Consider the following 18,804-nt stretch of genomic DNA (forward strand, 5'->3'; position numbering starts at 1 on the left):
CCTGTCTTCTCCTCTTCCCTCGCTCCTGTCCTTCTCCTCTTCCCTCGCTCCTGTCCTTCTCCTCTTCCCTCGCTCCTGTCCTTCTCCTCTTCCCTCGCTCCTGTCCTTCTCCTCTTCCCTCGCTCCTGTCCTTCTCCTCTTCCCTCGCTCCTGTCCTTCTCCTCTTCCCTCGCTCCTGTCCTTCTCCTCTTCCCTCGCTCCTGTCCTTCTCCTCTTCCCTCGCTCCTGTCCTTCTCCCCCGCCCCTCGCTCCTGTCCTTCTCCCCCGCCCCTCGCTCCTGTCCTTCTCCCCCGCCCCTCGCTCCTGTCCTTCTCCCCCGCCCCTCGCTCCTGTCCTTCTCCCCCGCCCCTCGCTCCTGTCCTTCTCCCCCGCCCCTCGCTCCTGTCCTTCTCCCCCGCCCCTCGCTCCTGTCCTTCTCCCCCGCCCCTCGCTCCTGTCCTTCTCCCCCGCCCCTCGCTCCTGTCCTTCTCCCCCGCCCCTCGCTCCTGTCCTTCTCCCCCGCCCCTCGCTCCTGTCCTTCTCCCTCGCTCCTGTCCTTCTCCCCCGCCCCTCGCTCCTGTCCTTCTCCCTCGCTCCTGTCCTTCTCCCCCGCCCCTCGCTCCTGTCCTTCTCCCCCGCCCCTCGCTCCTGTCCTTCTCCCCCCACCCGCCCCCTCGCTCCTGTCCTTCTCCTTCTCCCCCGCCCCTCGCTCCTGTCCTTCTCCTCCTCCCCGCTCCTGTCCTTCTCCTCCTCCCCCGCCCCTCGCTCCTGTCCTTCTCCTCCTCCCCCGCCCCTCGCTCCTGTCCTTCTCCTCCTCCCCCGCCCCTCGCTCCTGTCCTTCTCCTCCTCCCCCGCCCCTCGCTCCTGTCCTTCTCCTCCTCCCCCGCCCCTCGCTCCTGTCCTTCTCCCCCTCCCCCGCCCCTCGCTCCTGTCCTTCTCCCCCTGCCCCGCCCCTCGCTCCTGTCTTCTCCCCCGCCCCTCGCTTCTGTGGTCCTCAGTCCTGTCTTCTCTCCCCACAGACCTATTTGGCCCTCAGCAGCTTTTTATGATTTTGGAGTTTGAGTTCGGCGGAGAAGACTTGGAACGTGTGAGTTCCCAGGTGAGTGCTGCTGACATTCTCTTCACTATTAACATAAAGAAGGACCCGGAGGCTTTAGACCTTGTGTCGCCCATAGACCTGTTGCCTTGTTCTGAGCTCTCTCCATGCTTGATAGTCCTACTTTGGGTTTGGCCACTTATGGTCCATTATTTTGTCCCTCCACAGCTGCCGTCTGTGGCCGCCTCCCGTAGTATCCTGCACCAGGTGACTGCAGCGCTGGCTGTGGCTGAAGAAGAGCTGAGATTCGAGCACAGGTATCGGTCGTCTTACATGTTCTGCCGTATGCTCAGGGTCTAGTCCACCCTTGGTCTTCCGTATATTTAAGATCTGGTCTTCCCCCCCCCCCCCCAATATCTATTATTTTGTCTTTAAGGGATTTACATTGGGGAAATCTCCTGATTGAGAAGTCGCCATCTTGCACTATGTCGGTGTCTGTGGGTGGGGAGATATTTGACATTCCTAATGCTGGGATCCAGGTGAAGATCATTGACTACACGTTGTCCCGGCTGGATAAAGGTGGGCCCTCCACATTACATGGTCTCCCTTGTCCCTAGAAATGACTATTGTTCAGACTCATCTGGTTTCTTTTCTGCATCTTTCAGATGGCCTCACGGTGTTCTGTGACCTGTCCACGGATGAAGATCTGTTCCTAGGAGAAGGAGATCTGCAGTTTGATGTCTATAGGAAAATGAGACAAGAGAACCAGTAAGTGACTATGGAGGACGATTGGCCCTTAGTCCACTTTGTCCCTGAAACATTTGTCTCCTCTCCTTCGTTGCAATGGTTTTCACTCCCCTTGGCGTCTACCTCCTCTGGGCGGGGCCCCGCTCTCCCCCACCGTGTCCTCTGGGCGGGGCCTTGTTCCCTCTGGTGCCCCTCCCCCATGCTGACTTTTGTATCCTCCTCTCCTCAGGAACGCCTGGTCCTCCTATAAGCCGCACTCTAATGTCCTGTGGCTGCACTATCTGTGTGATAAACTCCTAACTGAAGTGAAGTATATAAAGAAGCCGACTTCTGCCCCCCAGCGCCGGGAGCTGCGCCGACTCCAGGACTTCAGGAGAGAAGTGCAGCAGTTTGGATCCGCCACAGAAGTGCTAAAGAGAAGCCGACTCTTCAAGTAACTGGAACCTACAGCGCCCCCATCAGTCAGTCTAAGGGAGTCCATTTCCTAATCTCCTGTGACGTTCAATCTTAACTCTTGTTATAACCTCCAATAGAAAAAAAAGTGGGAGGTGCAGACAGGATGGCCCCGGGCTGCTGGATTTCATGAAAACTCATTAGTATAATTAAAGGCCCTCGAGTTTTATTATATCCTCTGGGTATTCGGCTTCCATCGGGTCAGCGGATGCATCACCGGCCCATGCAGAAAGGACATGAAAATCTGCCTGGGCCAGAGTCCAGGAACTGCTCCCCCCGCATCAACCCCCCTGCGGCCCGAGTCCAGGGTCTCCTCCCATTACCCCCCCCCCCCCCCTTCGGCACCGGACAGCCTATTATGTAGTATTGAGGAGCTGTACCCTAGCACTCGCTGAACTGACACATCGGCGCCTCAAGCACTTTTATTATAAATTTTAAAAATTATATTCCAAATAAGAGATTTTTTACATTTTGTAACATAAATGAATCTTTGACTAAAATTCTCCCTACTGTATTGATTTCATAATTTAGGGGCCACTCAAGTCACAGGGCCCCAGGTTACAAAATGGCCTCCAGCCGCCTTCTGTCAGAATCACATGATTGACAGGACAATGCAGCCAACCAGCTCCCAGTGCAGGAGACTTTCCTTACGGCTTGTACTCCATGAAGGTCGCTCTCCACCAAACAATCCCCCCACATACACACACGGCCACTGCTCTGCTCTCCACCAAACAATCCCCACACACACGGCCCGGCCACTGCTCTGCTCTCCACCAAACAATCCCCCCCCCACACACACACACACACACGGCCACTGCTCTGCTCTCCACCAAACAATCCCCCCCCCCCCACACACACACAGCCCGGCCACTGCTCTGCTCTCCACCAAACAATCCCCCCACATACACACACGGCCACTGCTCTGCTCTCCACCAAACAATCCCCACACATACACACACGGCCACTGCTCTGCTCTCCACCAAACAATCACCCCCCCCCCCCACACACACACACACACACACGCTGCCACTGCTCTGCTCTCCACCAAACAATCCCCCCACACACTGCTCTGCACTCCACCAAACAATCCCCCACACACACACGGCCACTGCTCTGCTCTCCACCAAACAATCCCCCCACACACACGGCCACTGCTCTGCTCTCCACCAAACAATCCCCCCCCCCCCCCCCACACACACACTGCCACTGCTCTGCTCTCCACCAATCAGCCCCCCCACACACACACGCTGCTCTGCTCTCCACCAAACAATCCCCCACACACACACGGCCACTGCTCTGCTCTCCACCAAACAATCACCCCCCCCCACACACACGCTGCCACTGCTCTGCTCTCCACCAAACAATCACCCCCCCCACACACACACACGCTGCCACTGCTCTGCTCTCCACCAAACAATCCCCCCACACACTGCTCTGCACTCCACCAAACAATCCCCCCACACACACACACACGGCCACTGCTCTGCTCTCCACCAAACAATCCCCCCCCCCCCCCACACACACACTGCCACTGCTCTGCTCTCCACCAAACAATCCCCCACACACACACGGCCACTGCTCTGCTCTCCACCAAACAATCTCCCCACACACACACACACGGCCACTGCTCTGCTCTCCACCAAACAATCCCCCCCCCCCCCCCCACACACACACTGCCACTGCTCTGCTCTCCACCAAACAATCCCCCCCCCCACACACACTGCCACTGCTCTGCTCTCCACCAAACAATCCCCCCCACACACACTGCCAATGCTCTGCTCTCCACCAAGCAATCCCCCCCCCACACACGGCCACTGCTCTGCTCTCCACCAAACAATCCCCCCCACACACAAATACGGCCATTGCTCTGCTCTCCACCAAACAATCCCCCCCCACACACGGCCACTGCTCTGCTCTCCACCAAACAATCCCCCCCCCCCCACACACACACGCTGCCACTGCTCTGCACTCCACCAAACAATCCCCCACACACACACGGCCACTGCTCTGCTCTCCACCAAACAATCCCCCCCCACACACACACACACACACACAGCTCTGCTCTCCACCAAACAATCACCCCCCCCCCCCACACACACTGCCACTGCTCTGCTCTCCACCAAACAATCCCCCCCCCCCACACACACGCTGCCACTGCTCTGCTCTCCACCAAACAATCCCCCCACACACTGCTCTGCACTCCACCAAACAATCCCACACACACACACGGCCACTGCTCTGCTCTCCACCAAGCAATCCCCCCCCCCACACACTGCCACTGCTCTGCTCTCCACCAAACAATCCCCCCCACACACACTGCCAATGCTCTGCTCTCCACCAAGCAATCCCCCCCCCCACACACGGCCACTGCTCTGCTCTCCACCAAACAATCCCCCCCACACACAAATACGGCCATTGCTCTGCTCTCCACCAAACAATCCCCCCCCACACACGGCCACTGCTCTGCTCTCCACCAAACAATCCCCCCCCCCCCCACACACACACGCTGCCACTGCTCTGCACTCCACCAAACAATCCCCCACACACACACGGCCACTGCTCTGCTCTCCACCAAACAATCCCCCCCCCCCCCACACACACACACACAGCTCTGCTCTCCACCAAACAATCACCCCCCCCCCCCCCCACACACACTGCCACTGCTCTGCTCTCCACCAAACAATCCCCCCCCCACACACACGCTGCCACTGCTCTGCTCTCCACCAAACAATCCCCCCACACACTGCTCTGCACTCCACCAAACAATCCCACACACACACACGGCCACTGCTCTGCTCTCCACCAAGCAATCCCCCCCCCACACACGGCCACTGCTCTGCTCTCCACCAAACAATCCCCCCCACACACAAATACGGCCATTGCTCTGCTCTCCACCAAACAATCCCCCCCCCCACACACGGCCACTGCTCTGCTCTCCACCAAACAATCCCCCCCCCCACACACACACACACACACTGCTCTGCTCTCCACCAAACAATCCCCACACACACACGCTGCCACTGCTCTGCACTCCACCAAACAATCCCCCACACACACACGGCCACTGCTCTGCTCTCCACCAAACAATCCCCCCCACACACACACACACACACACACACACTGCTCTGCTCTCCACCAAACAATCACCCCCCACACACACTGCCACTGCTCTGCTCTCCACCAAACAATCCCCCCCCCCACACACACACGCTGCCACTGCTCTGCTCTCCACCAAACAATCCCCCCACACACTGCTCTGCACTCCACCAAACAATCCCCCACACACACACGGCCACTGCTCTGCTCTCCACCAAACAATCACCCCCCCCCACACACACACACACACACACTGCTCTGCTCTCCACCAAACAATCACCCCCCCCCCCCCCACACACACACACACACGCTGCCACTGCTCTGCTCTCCACCAAACAATCCCCCCCCCCCACACACACACACACTGCTCTGCTCTCCACCAAACAATCCCCCTACACACACACACTGCTCTGCTCTCCACCAAACAATCCCCCCACACACACGGCCACTGCTCTGCACTCCACCAAACAATCACCCCCCCCCCCCCCACACACACACACACACACACACACACACACACGGCCACTGCTCTGCTCTCCACCAATCAATCACCCCCCCACACACACACACACTGCTCTGCACTCCACCAATCAATCCCCCCACACACACACACTGCTCTGCTCTCCACCAAACAATCCCCACACATACACACACGGCCACTGCTCTGCTCTTCACCAAACAATCCACCCCCCCCCCACACACACGGCCACTGCTCTGCTCTCCAAACAACTGTCTTAACCCTATATAAGACATAAACTGAGAATAGATTCCAGCCCTTCGGTCCAATCCCTATCGAGGGAACGGCCGACCTAGAAAACATCTCCCAGGAGCGATGTCCTTCAGGCCCTCAGACTTGAGTAATAAAGCGGTAATGGGGCCTGAACCAGTGTGTGATCTTGGTCCTGATATCCTGGACATGTAACTTCCCTCCCTCTCCTCTTATCATTAGTTATGGTCGGACAGCAATGTATTGTGGGCCAAAGCCACATGGCGTTACCTACTCCGGGCTGGGAGTGGCACCATCTTCAGCCTCCGTAATGACAAGCCTGGCTAAAGCTTCTATCCCTGCAGGGTCACATGACTTGAGAGACCTTGGGTCCAAGTTGCTGAATGGGGAGGCTGCTTCATCGGCTGCTGCGCTGGGGGCCTGCGTCCATTAACCCTTTCTATTCTGAGGTGGTGCCTGCACAGTCTGGTGTATCCTCTGATGTTGGGCTGGGGGCCTGCGTCCATTAACCCTTTCTATTCTGAGGTGGTGCCTGCACAGTCTGGTGTATCCTCTGATGTTGGGCTGGGGGCCTGCGTCCATTAACCCTTTCTATTCTGAGGTGGTGCCTGCACAGTCTGGTGTATCCTCTGATGTTGGGCTGGGGGCCTGCGTCCATTAACCCTTTCTATTCTGAGGTGGTGCCTGCACAGTCTGGTGTATCCTCTGATGTTGGGCTGGGGGCCTGCGTCCATTAACCCTTTCTATGCTGAGGTGGTGCCTGCACAGTCTGGTGTATCCTCTGATGTTGGGCTGGGGGCCTGCGTCCATTAACCCTTTCTATTCTGAGGTGGTGCCTGCACAGTCTGGTGTATCCTCTGATGTTGGGCTGGGGGCCTGCGTCCATTAACCCTTTCTATTCTGAGGTGGTGCCTGCACAGTCTGGCGTATCCTCTGATTTTGGGCTGGGGGCCTGCGTCCATTAACCCTTTCTATTCTGAGGTGGTGCCTGCACAGTCTGGTGTATCCTCTGATGTTGGGCTGGGGGCCTGCGTCCATTAACCCTTTCTATTCTGAGGTGGTGCCTGCACAGTCTGGTGTATCTTCTGATGCTGGGCTGGGGGCCTGCGTCCATTAACCCTTTCTATTCTGAGGTAGTGCCTGCACAGTCTGGTGTATCCTCTGATGTTGGGCTGGGGGCCTGCGTCCATTAACCCTTTCTATTCTGAGGTGGTGCCTGCACAGTCTGGTGTATCCTCTGATGTTGGGCTGGGGGCCTGCGTCCATTAACCCTTTCTATTCTGAGGTGGTGCCTGCACAGTCTGGTGTATCCTCTGATGTTGGGCTGGGGGCCTGCGTCCATTAACCCTTTCTATTCTGAGGTGGTGCCTGCACAGTCTGGTGTATCTTCTGATGCTGGGCTGGTGGCCTGCGCCCATTAACCCTTTCTATGCTGAGGTGGTGCCTGCACAGTCTGGAGTATCTCCTGATGTTGGGCGGGGGGCCTGCACTCATTAACCCTTTCTATGCTGAGGTGGGGCCTGCATTGTCTGGAGTATCCTCTGATCCTGGGCTGTAGGCCTGCGCCCATTAACCCTTTCTATGCTGAGGTGGTGCCTGCACAGTCTGGTGTATCCTCTGATTTTGGGCTGGGGGCCTGCGTCCATTAACCCTTTCTATTCTGAGGTGGTGCCTGCACAGTCTGGTGTATCCTCTGATGTTGGGCTGGGGGCCTGCGTCCATTAACCCTTTCTATTCTGAGGTGGTGCCTGCACAGTCTGGTGTATCCTCTGATGTTGGGCTGGGGGCCTGCGTCCATTAACCCTTTCTATTCTGAGGTAGTGCCTGCACAGTCTGTTGTATCCTCTGATGTTGGGCTGGGGGCCTGCGTCCATTAACCCTTTCTATTCTGAGGTAGTGCCTGCACAGTCTGTTGTATCCTCTGATGTTGGGCTGGGGGCCTGCGTCCATTAACCCTTTCTATTCTGAGGTAGTGCCTGCACAGTCTGTTGTATCCTCTGATGTTGGGCTGGGGGCCTGCGTCCATTAACCCTTTCTATTCTGAGGTGGTGCCTGCACAGTCTGGAGTATCTCCTGATGTTGGGCGGGGGGGCCTGCACTCATTAACCCTTTCTATGCTGACGTGGGGCCTGCATTGTCTGGAGTATCCTCTGATCCTGGGCTGTAGGCCTGCGCCCATTAACCCTTTCTATGCTGAGGTGGTGCCTGCACAGTCTGGAGTATCTTCTGATGTTGGGCAGGGAGCCTGCGTCCATTAACCCTTTCTATGCCGAGGTGGTGCCTGCACGCTTTGGAGTAGAAATTGGGGCTCAAAACTGGAAAGTTCTTTAAAAACTGGCTCCTCGCTACGTTTGGCAAAGGAATGCTGAGGCTTCTTTGTTGTGCAGAAGGTGTATCGGGGGCCATCTCGCCCATTCCTGCCTGGGGCCCACCTGGAGCCATTCTTATTCGTATATTACATTATTATGTAAACTAAAAAGGGAGAAACATGGCCTCACATCCACCATATGTATTTTGATCTATTTGCTTCTCTGCATTATTAAGAGGGCAACTGATCCTATATCTTCTGTCGTGTCTCCTGGACACCTGATCCTATATCTTCTGATCCTATATCTTCTGTCGTGTCTCCTGGACACCTGATCCTATATCTTCTGATCCTATATCTTCTGTCGTGTCTCCTGGACACCTGATCCTATATCTTCTGATCCTATATCTTCTGTCATGTTCCAGAGTTATTGATATATCTGATTAAAACAATGAGGCTACAAACATTGTTTTTTGGGGCGATGTCCTGTTATTTCGCTCCTACCATTAACGTGCCTTTCTCTTTTAGTCGTTATGGTTTCCATGGGGCCTTTTCTCTGAGCTGCTGTTTTCCAGTGTTTATTCTGGATGGGTACATTATATTTTCCTTTTTCGGGTCCGTGCACTCTTTCTGGGGACTGCCATGTTATTGTGCTTTGAGCTCTCACTTACTGGGCATTTTATTTGACTCCCTGGTCGTGAGTTGCAGCCATGTTGGTTTCTGTTGTTTGTTCTTGGTGTCTTTTGTTTCTGTCCTTCATGAATCGTATCTGAACATTTGATTTGTGGATTGATCATTTGAAGTTTTTTTTTGTAAGGGGTACACCATGACATTAGAACAGTGTTTTACAATATGACCAAAGCATCAACATAAAACCTTTATTTTTCTATAAATGTGATGATAATTAAAGAATAGCAATGACTGTAGAGAAAGATTGTAAGTAAAGGTTCTGAAGGTTCCAGCAGTCACCAATCAGTAGGAAGTGTCCAGGCCTTTGTATGACTTCAGCTCATCTGTGCCCCCCACAGGACATCACTAGTCTCTACACTGCTCTGCTGGGATTTGTATGACTTCAGCTCATCTGTGCCCCCCACAGGACATCACTAGTCTCTACACTGCTCTGCTGGGATTTGTATGACTTCAGCTCATCTGCGCCCCCCACAGGACATCACTAGTCTCTACACTGCTCTGCTGGGATTTGTATGACTTCAGCTCATCTGCGCCCCCCACAGGACATCACTAGTCTCTACACTGCTCTGCTGGGATTTGTATGACTTCAGCTCATCTGCGCCCCCCACAGGACATCACTAGTCTCTACACTGCTCTGCTGGGATTTGTATGACTTCAGCTCATCTGTGCCCCCCACAGGACATCACTAGTCTCTACACTGCTCTGCTGGGATTTGTATGACTTCAGCTCATCTGCGCCCCCCACAGGACATCACTAGTCTCTACACTGCTCTGGGGGGATCTGTATGACTTCAGCTCATCTGTGCCCCCCACAGGACATCACTAGTCTCTACACTGCTCTGGGGGGATCTGTATGACTTCAGCTCATCTGTGCCCTCCACAGGACATCACTAGTCTCTACACTGCTCTGCTGGGATTTGTATGACTTCAGCTCATCTGCGCCCCCCACAGGACATCACTAGTCTCTACACTGCTCTGCTGGGATTTGTATGACTTCAGCTCATCTGTGCCCCCCACAGGACATCACTAGTCTCTACACTGCTCTGCTGGGATTTGTATGACTTCAGCTCATCTGTGCCCCCCACAGGACATCACTAGTCTCTACACTGCTCTGCTGGGATTTGTATGACTTCCTCATCTGTGCCCCCCACAGGACATCACTAGTCTCTACACTGCTCTGTTGGGATTTGTATGACTTCAGCTCATCTGTGCCCCCCACAGGACATCACTAGTCTCTACACTGCTCTGGGGGGATCTGTATGACTTCAGCTCATCTGTGCCCCCCACAGGACATCACTAGTCTCTACACTGCTCTGCTGGGATTTGTATGACTTCAGCTCATCTGTGCCCCCCACAGGACATCACTAGTCTCTACACTGCTCTGCTGGGATTTGTATGACTTCAGCTCATCTGTGCCCCCCACAGGACATCACTAGTCTCTACACTGCTCTGCTGGGATTTGTATGACTTCAGCTCATCTGTGCCCCCCACAGGACATCACTAGTCTCTACACTGCTCTGCTGGGATTTGTATGACTTCAGCTCATCTGTGCCCTCCACAGGACATCACTAGTCTCTACACTGCTCTGGGGGGATCTGTATGACTTCAGCTCATCTGTGCCCTCCACAGGACATCACTAGTCTCTACACTGCTCTGGGGGGATTTGTATGACTTCAGCTCATCTGTGCCCCCCACAGGACATCACTAGTCTCTACACTGCTCTGCTGGGATTTGTATGACTTCAGCTCATCTGTGCCCCCCACAGGACATCACTAGTCTCTACACTGCTCTGCTGGGATTTGTATGACTTCAGCTCATCTGTGCCCTCCACAGGACATCACTAGTCTCTACACTGCTCTGCTGGGATTTGTATGACTTCAGCTCATCTGTGCCCCCCACAGGACATCACTAGTCTCTACACTGCTCTGCTGGGATTTGTATGACTTCAGCTCATCTGTGCCCCCCACAGGACATCACTAGTCTCTACACTGCTCTGCTGGGATTTGTATGACCAGCTCATCTGCGCCCCTCCACAGGACATCACTAGTCTCTACACTGCTCTGCTGGGATTTGTAGGACTTCAGCTCATCTGTGCCCTCCACAGGACATCACTAGTCTCTACACTGCTCTGCTGGGATTTGTAGGACTTCAGCTCATCTGTGCCCTCCACAGGACATCACTAGTCTCTACACTGCTCTGCTGGGATTTGTATGACTTCAGCTCATCTGTGCCCCCCACAGGACATCACTAGTCTCTACACTGCTCTGCTGGGATTTGTATGACTTCAGCTCATCTGTGCCCCCCACAGGACATCACTAGTCTCTACACTGCTCTGCTGGGATTTGTATGACTTCAGCTCATCTGTGCCCCCCACAGGACATCACTAGTCTCTACACTGCTCTGCTGGGATTTGTGTGACTTCAGCTCATCTGCGCCCTCCACAGGACATCACTAGTCTCTACACTGCTCTGGGGGGATCTGTATGACTTCAGCTCATCTGTGCCCCCCCACAGGACATCACTAGTCTCTACACTGCTCTGCTGGGATTTGTATGACTTCAGCTCATGTGCGCCCCCAACAGGACATCACTAGTCTCTCAATGTCTTTCTCCATTTTGCGATGTGACGGACATTGTCCTGATTGAGTGATGAACGTGAGGAAGGAACCATGTGTTGTTGAAGGTTCTGATACACACCCGTATTCACTCTGCAGCCATGTAGCTGTAAGAGAGGTTCAACTCCTGCTGCAGAAAACATCCCCCTAACCATGACACTTCTCCACAATTCACTGACTTCTTTTACACACTTTGGATTCAGCTTGTCGACAAACATAATGTTTACCATCAGACCCAAATAAATTAAACTTGTATTCATCACTAAAAGGAACTCTGGACACTTCTCCTCTGTCCACACAACATGCTCAGGTGAGTCTAGCCTTTTGATTCTTTCTGTAATGAGAGGTTTGGGCACTGCAGAGTGGGCTTTCAGTCCAAATGCTCTTAAAGGTCGAGATCCTGTATGACAAGACACATCCTTACCCTGATCAGTGCTGAACCGGCGAGCAATTGGAGATTTTCCTATGCTTGGTGACAGAAAATATAGATTTTAATGACAGGAGGCTTCACATTATGCAGTAAACTTTCTTTTAATGAACTCCCAGCAGCGAAATGGTTAAAAAGATAACGATACAAAGAAATAACTTTACTAGGTGAAACCTAGCATGCTATAGGTAACAGTACAACCAATCAGTATAGAATCTGTGAAATAGTCTGTTGCCCATAGAAACTCTTCCTCTTTCTTGTAAATCTAAGAATACAGGAACAACAAAATCTTCAATTTGAACCATGATAAGGAATAAATCCAATATCATGGAGTCAATAAACTAAAAGTATAAGAGCGATTATGATGTAGGAAGAACCATCATCCAGCAGGAATTGATTGTAGAAGGTGATGAGACATCAAACAAGAACCATCCAGTAGGAATTAAAGCTGAAAAAGAAGAAAATATATACAAAATATTAAGGGATGGGTGTAATGGTAGGGATAATACTCGCCTCCTGTCTTTAATAAAATCTATATTTTCCATCACTAAGAATAGGAAAATCTCCAATTTTATTACAAGACGGAGGTTTCACATTATAGAAGTTTAAAGCCAAAATGCATAAAATAATAGTGAGAAACATTACAATACAGTATTTAAAAATGAGCTAGAGAAACAAGAGGTTCAGGTCTGAAGTAGAAAGTGCGAAAAGTAGATTCTGGATTCTGAAGACCAATTGGCCGCTTTTTAGAAGGTCCGAGAGAGAGACACTAGATTGAACGCGTTTAGTTGAGACAGCTACTTTAGTGGAATGAGCACTGAATATTGAAATATCAATGCCAGCAAGAGGCATAGATGACTTGATCCAGCATGGAAGAAGATACTGGTAAATGGGGTTTACAATAAGAGATAATCAATTGCAGATAAGGTGGTCGACAATGTTTAAAAGATAAGCTTTTAAACATTGAACTACAATACACATTGAAAAACACTAATTTATCATTATGTTTAAAAGAATGGTAAAAAACTTGAAGTAAATTAGTTTTAGTATGTCAAAATAACAAAAAAAGAACTCCTTGTGGTGTATATTGTCTACGAGAAATGTCTAGTGCTTTAACATCGGAGACTCTTTTTATAGAAATGAAGCAAAGGAGGGTAGAAAGTTTAAATGATAAAAGTTTTAAAGATAAAGAATCATTATCTTCCCAGAAAGAAAATAAAGAGAGGAGTACATTAATGTCCCAAGTAGATTTATTTTTAGGTACAGGTGGACGTTTAAAACAAATACCTTTTTAAGAAATTTGCAAATCAAAGGATGTTTGCCAATAGGAACAGAATCAAGAGGAGAATGAAAAAAGGAAATCGCTGAACGATATAAATTTAAAGTACGATAAGCTGTACCATCATCAAAAGATGCTTAAAGGAAATTTAGGATGTGAGGAAGAGGTGCTTTTACGGCATCCAGATTCCGTTGTGAGCACCAATGAGCTTCCAAGTTGATAAGTAAGCAGTTCTGGTACCTGGACCCCAGGCCTCTGATAAGATTTCTCGAGTTGAATGAATAAATTCTTGGGTAAGGTTGGATGGCCCGAAATCAGCCAAGCAACCAGATGAAGTTGATTGGACAATATCAAAGGATGAGGATTCCTGCATGAATCTAGAAGAAAAGGATGAGACAGAATTATTTGAGGATTATCTGAGCATCCCTAGAATTTGAGGAAACCATAGAGGGATTATCAAGACATTAGTGTTTCAGAAACAAAACATGTAGTAGATCTCTGGGAATCAGAGTAAATGGGGGAAATGCATAAAGGATTTGAGGAGGACATATCTGAGAGAGCATCCACACCTGACTCTTCCAGATCCGGACGCCAACTAAAAAACTGTTGAACTTGATGATTTAGACTGGAGTCAAAAAGAACCAGATGAATGGGGACCCTATAGACTATTGATTTGTTGAAAAATCAAAGGATCCAACTTACAATGGCTGTAGTCGGTTCAATAGCAGGAATTCCAATCTGCTACCTGTTTTTTTTTTTAAACTGTTTTTATTGCGATGTAATTGCATAATAAAAGAATGATGTAAACAGAGTATACAAGCGTACAATTTGTCATTCGAATACGCTCCGACCGGCACGTCGGGAGGCAAGATGTCAAGTTATCAGGAAAATAGCAATTACAGTAGCAATGAACCACAATATTACATTAACATATAAAAACCAACCACTTTCAGTGGGAACAAAATAACCTGGGAGGGGGAAGACAAAGACTAAGACAAGACACAACTAACACTCAACACCAAACCGGTGGACTTTGGCTGACTGACCGAAGAGAAGGGGGAGAAGAAAAAAAAAAGAGGAAGGGGAGGAAAAAGAAGGAAGGCAAGGAGGGTAGAAGAAGGGGAAAAAAGGGGGGGAGAGAGAAGGAGAGGAAGATTACAGATATTGTGTAATGTGCATGAGGGGAGGCACACCAAGTAGCTCATATTTTATGAAATTTAGCAGGATTCTTATGATGTTTGTATACAAGATACTCCTAGTTCACCGTGGTATTGACAAGAGCCTTCTATCCCGCTAGTGTGGGTGCCCTGGGTTCCATTCAGCGCAAAGCTATGGCCTTGCGGGCAAGAAACAGAACTTCCCTGAGAAACACTATCTCTGTAGGCGTCCACTGCTCCTCATCAAATAGGCCTAAAAGGCAATATTTAGGAAGTAAAGGGACGGTGCGTTGCATCAACATATTAATAAATTGTATCACATCCGAACAGAATGAGCTAATGAAGTGGCAGGACCACATCATATGCATGTAATCCGAATCAAGAGCCCCACAACGGTGACAAGAGGAATCAGGCCGCCTGCCCATCTTCACCAGGTGGATCGGGGTGAGGTACGACTGGTGGAACATGTACAGCTGGACCAGACGATTATTTATAGAAGGAGAAACATATAGATGGGAGGATAGAGCTACATCCCACTCCTCCTCTGTCAGACCAGCTACACTCCATCACACCTCCACCGACAGTGGTTCAGTTAACATTTTGGCATCTAGCAAAGCAGTATACAGGGCGGAGATAAGACCCCCTGGGGCCCTGAGTGGCAAACACTCCTATAATCGGGAAGCGCAGGAACGGAGCACTGTGTCTGGGAAATTGCATATGGAAGGCGTGTCTGAGCTGGAGATATCAGAAAAAGGACTGTCGGGGAACTGCCCTTTCGTCTTGAAAGTACTGGAAGTCCCTAAAAGAGTCACCGTCATGAACATCTCCAATAGAGATCACTCCATGGGACTTCCAAAATTGCGGGTCAATTTGGGTAGAAAAGTGCGGCAACGTGGGGTCATGCCACAGCTGCCAGTCCAAGCCATTGTCAGTATACACATACAGTCGTTTGGTCGAGTTCCAAAGTTTGAAAGCCATCTTATGTAGCGGCAACCATGTGCCCCCCTGGCCGATCTTACCCTCCAGTACAGGCCACAAATGAGACATATGTAAGTAATGGGCTAGGTGGTGTTCACTATTAGGGAGAGGAGAGACCCAGTGTCTAAGGTACCGGAGCTGCCCGGCCTTATATTATAGTTGTAGATCAGGGAGTGACATACGCCCTCGGCTTCTGGGCCATTGTAGGGTAGCCAACTTCAATTTGGATCTATTGCATCCCCATATAAACAAAGGAAAAAGGGAGTGAAACTGTTTAAAGAAAAGATACAGGCACTGCAGATGAAGCATGTTCCAGTAAATAGAGGCATTTGGGGAGGATCACCATCTTAATGAGATTGATTTGTCCCGCCACTGAGAGCGGTAGTGTGGCCCAGACCCTAAATTTGTCCCGAACATAGGGGAGCAAAGGCAGGATGGTCCTCTCCAAACCGCCTGTTTATGATAATCCCCAAATACTTAAACTGATCTACCACTTTCAGACCCAATAACTGGGGACCCACCAGCGAGTCTCTCAATGGCATGTATACCGATTTTCCCCAGTTGATTTTCAAGCCCGAGTAAACCCCAAACCTATCTATCAAGTCTATACCTGAGGCCAATGTGTCAGTGGGATTAGACAAGAAAAGAATCATGTCGTCAGCGTACAGGCCTACCCTATCCTCCTTTGAGCCAATGCGGATACCCGTATAATCCAGAGGTTGACAGATTTGCAGAGCTAGGGGTTCTATAGCAATGGCGAATAAAAGGGGAGAGAGAGGGCAGCCCTGACGGGTACCCCCTACCCAGTGTGAAATATGAAGAAAGAGCACAATTGATAGACATGCGTGCTCCCGGGGACCTGTAAAGGAGGGAAATCCATTTAATGAAGTTAGGGCCAAACCCAAACCTTTCAAGGACTGCGAACAGGAAAGGCCATTCAATGGCATCAAATGCCTTTGCCGTGTCTAGGGAGGCTAGAGCCCAGTCCTCCCTCCCAATAGCCCCAATCTGAGTAAACACCTGCACCCTGCGGATGTTATTAGAGGTGGACCTGCCCGGCATGAATCCAGACTGGTCAGTATTTATAATATCTAAAATAGTACGATTAAGTCTGATAGCAAGCATTTTGGCAAGGAGTTTATAATCTAAATTAAGAAGGGAGATAGGTCTGTATGAAGCGCATTCCAGAGGGTCTTTATCTGGTTTAAGAATAACTACAATGGAGGCATCATAAAACGAGTCAGGGAGGTTATTAGCAGCAAAAGCAGCATTATACATGTTCAGCAGCGGAGCCAGCTGCTCCTTGTACTGCTGGTAAACTTCTAGTGGGATGCCATCGGGGCCCGGCGACTTACCTCTCACTAGGGCACCCAAGCCATCTTCAAGCTCCTCCACAGTGAAGTCTGATTCTAAAGAGGACATACTGTCAGGAGTCAGTCTAGGGAATACAATAGAGGCAAGATAGTCAGAAAGGTCCTGTGGGGAGAAGGTGGCCTGAGAGGTGTATAAATCGGAATAGAAAGAGACAAATCTGTCGGAGATTTGGGAGGTAGAAGACAACAGAGATCCATCCGCCGAGCGAATCTGTAAGACCGTCAGGGACATAGCATTTTGGTGAATAAAGTGGGCTAATAGTTTACTAGACTGATTCCCCAGCTCAAAGGCCACCTGTCGGTTAAAGAAAAGTTTTACGGGCCGATTTTTCCTGGAGACAGTGGAGGTACAGTATTCCAGCCTGTAGCCATAGGGACTTTTTACCGTCAGTCGGGTCAGATACGTAGATCCTCTTCAGCTCAGCACAGCGATCCCCCAGCTCAGACTCCTCCCTCATCGCCTCTTGCTTAATGTAGGAAATGGCAGATTGCAAACAGCCCCGTAGAAATGCCTTGGTTGTCTCCCACACCAGCAAACGATCACTCGCATGAGTGAAGAACATAGACAGCTGTACGAGGATACCGTCATGGGGGCCAAACAAGGACAACCAGTAGGAGTTCAGTCTCCAGTTGTTGACAGTAGGGGGGCCAGGAACCAATAATGTCAACAACAGGGGGGAGTGGTCAGAACCCCCCCCCCCCCCCCCCCCGGGGTCACATAAGCTATAGCTTGCACTAGAGAGAGTATGGACAGACTCCCGGAGATCATATCGATGCGGGAGAGGGAGTTAATACTGGCAGCCTGGCAGGAGTATGTGCGTGCACTGGGGTACATGTGTCTAAAAATGTCCCTCCATCCCAGTTCCTGAGTCAAAGCATGCAACGGGGTAAATGAGGGAGTGGCGACAGCACCACTCCCTCGCCTATCCATAGCCAGATCCAGTACATTATTAAAGTCACCCATGCAAATGACTCTATCCCCAGGGAAGGAAGCAGCAAAAACTGCAGCCTGATGTAATACCAACAGAGCGCCAGGGGGAGGGATATATATGCCCAAGAGAGAGTAAGGTAAATTATCGATGAGGGAGGAGATGAACACAAATCAACCCTCAGGATCAACCTCCGTGTCTCAACTCCCACCTCAGGGACTTGTGTATCATGAAGGAAACCCCCCCTAGAATGTGAAGTAGGGCATGAATGCAACGTCCACTGCACCCATGGGCTGGATAGCCACCGGGTATTAGAAGCAATCAGGTGCGTCTCCTGTAAACAAACTATGGAAGGTTGGTGCTTATGAGAGCATAGACCAGAGAACGCTTACGTCGCATAGACCAGAGAGCGCTTACGTGGGCAGCCTAGACCCCTCACGTTCCACGATAGGCATCTAACGGTCGCCATAGATGAGATGTGAATCTGAGATCAAAGAAACCGCGAGTAGAAACAGACAGAGTGAAGATAAGGAGCCAGAGCAAGAGGGTAAGGAGGGAATGGAGAAAAAGTGGAAAAGAAGGGCAGGGAAGGAAAGCACAGAAGTACAGACAATCAGACCAGGACCAACATACAACTGGACAAACAACAAGCAAAAGACAAGGACAAAACAAAGGAACATAAAACAAATTCAGTATGAATAAGGCCATAGGCCTAAGGCCAAGTAACAATGTACAATACGGGGGGGAATCTGTGTTAATAAAAAATAAGAATACGTGCGAACCCACACTAATCTGTCAGGTATTAAGGGTAATGTCGTCAAAGCATCGAGAACCCAATAACCTAAAGAGGGCATAACCGTATATGGGGCCAGACAGCACAGAGTCCAGCAGACATGCGGAGAACGGGGAACAGGGCACAGCGGAAACCTCCGAGTAGTCAGGGACAACGCCAGCCCAGGCCATGGGGCTCTCAGCACTCAACCAGGACTCATGCATAAGAAAACAAATTAAACAGT

General features: G+C 50.7%; 1 protein-coding gene across 4 annotated transcripts in view; it reads left to right on the top strand.

Annotated features, from left to right (window-relative positions):
• LOC130307916 (uncharacterized) overlaps positions 1-2,709 on the top strand; it is a 53,383-nt gene extending 50,674 nt beyond the window's left edge. For all 4 annotated transcript variants that reach the window (XM_056552193.1, XM_056552194.1, XM_056552195.1 and 1 more), the window contains 5 exons: positions 999-1,078; positions 1,244-1,332; positions 1,452-1,594; positions 1,681-1,783; positions 1,992-2,709. In XM_056552193.1, coding sequence (XP_056408168.1) covers positions 999-1,078; positions 1,244-1,332; positions 1,452-1,594; positions 1,681-1,783; positions 1,992-2,199 — 623 coding nt within the window. In that variant the 3' untranslated portion in view covers positions 2,200-2,709. The remainder of the gene's footprint in view (positions 1-998; positions 1,079-1,243; positions 1,333-1,451; positions 1,595-1,680; positions 1,784-1,991) is intronic.
• The last annotated feature ends 16,095 nt before the right edge of the window (positions 2,710-18,804 follow it).

The sequence above is a fragment of the Hyla sarda genome, unplaced genomic scaffold, assembly GCF_029499605.1.
Source record: "Hyla sarda isolate aHylSar1 unplaced genomic scaffold, aHylSar1.hap1 scaffold_1442, whole genome shotgun sequence".
NCBI classification, from domain to species: domain Eukaryota; kingdom Metazoa; phylum Chordata; class Amphibia; order Anura; family Hylidae; genus Hyla; species Hyla sarda.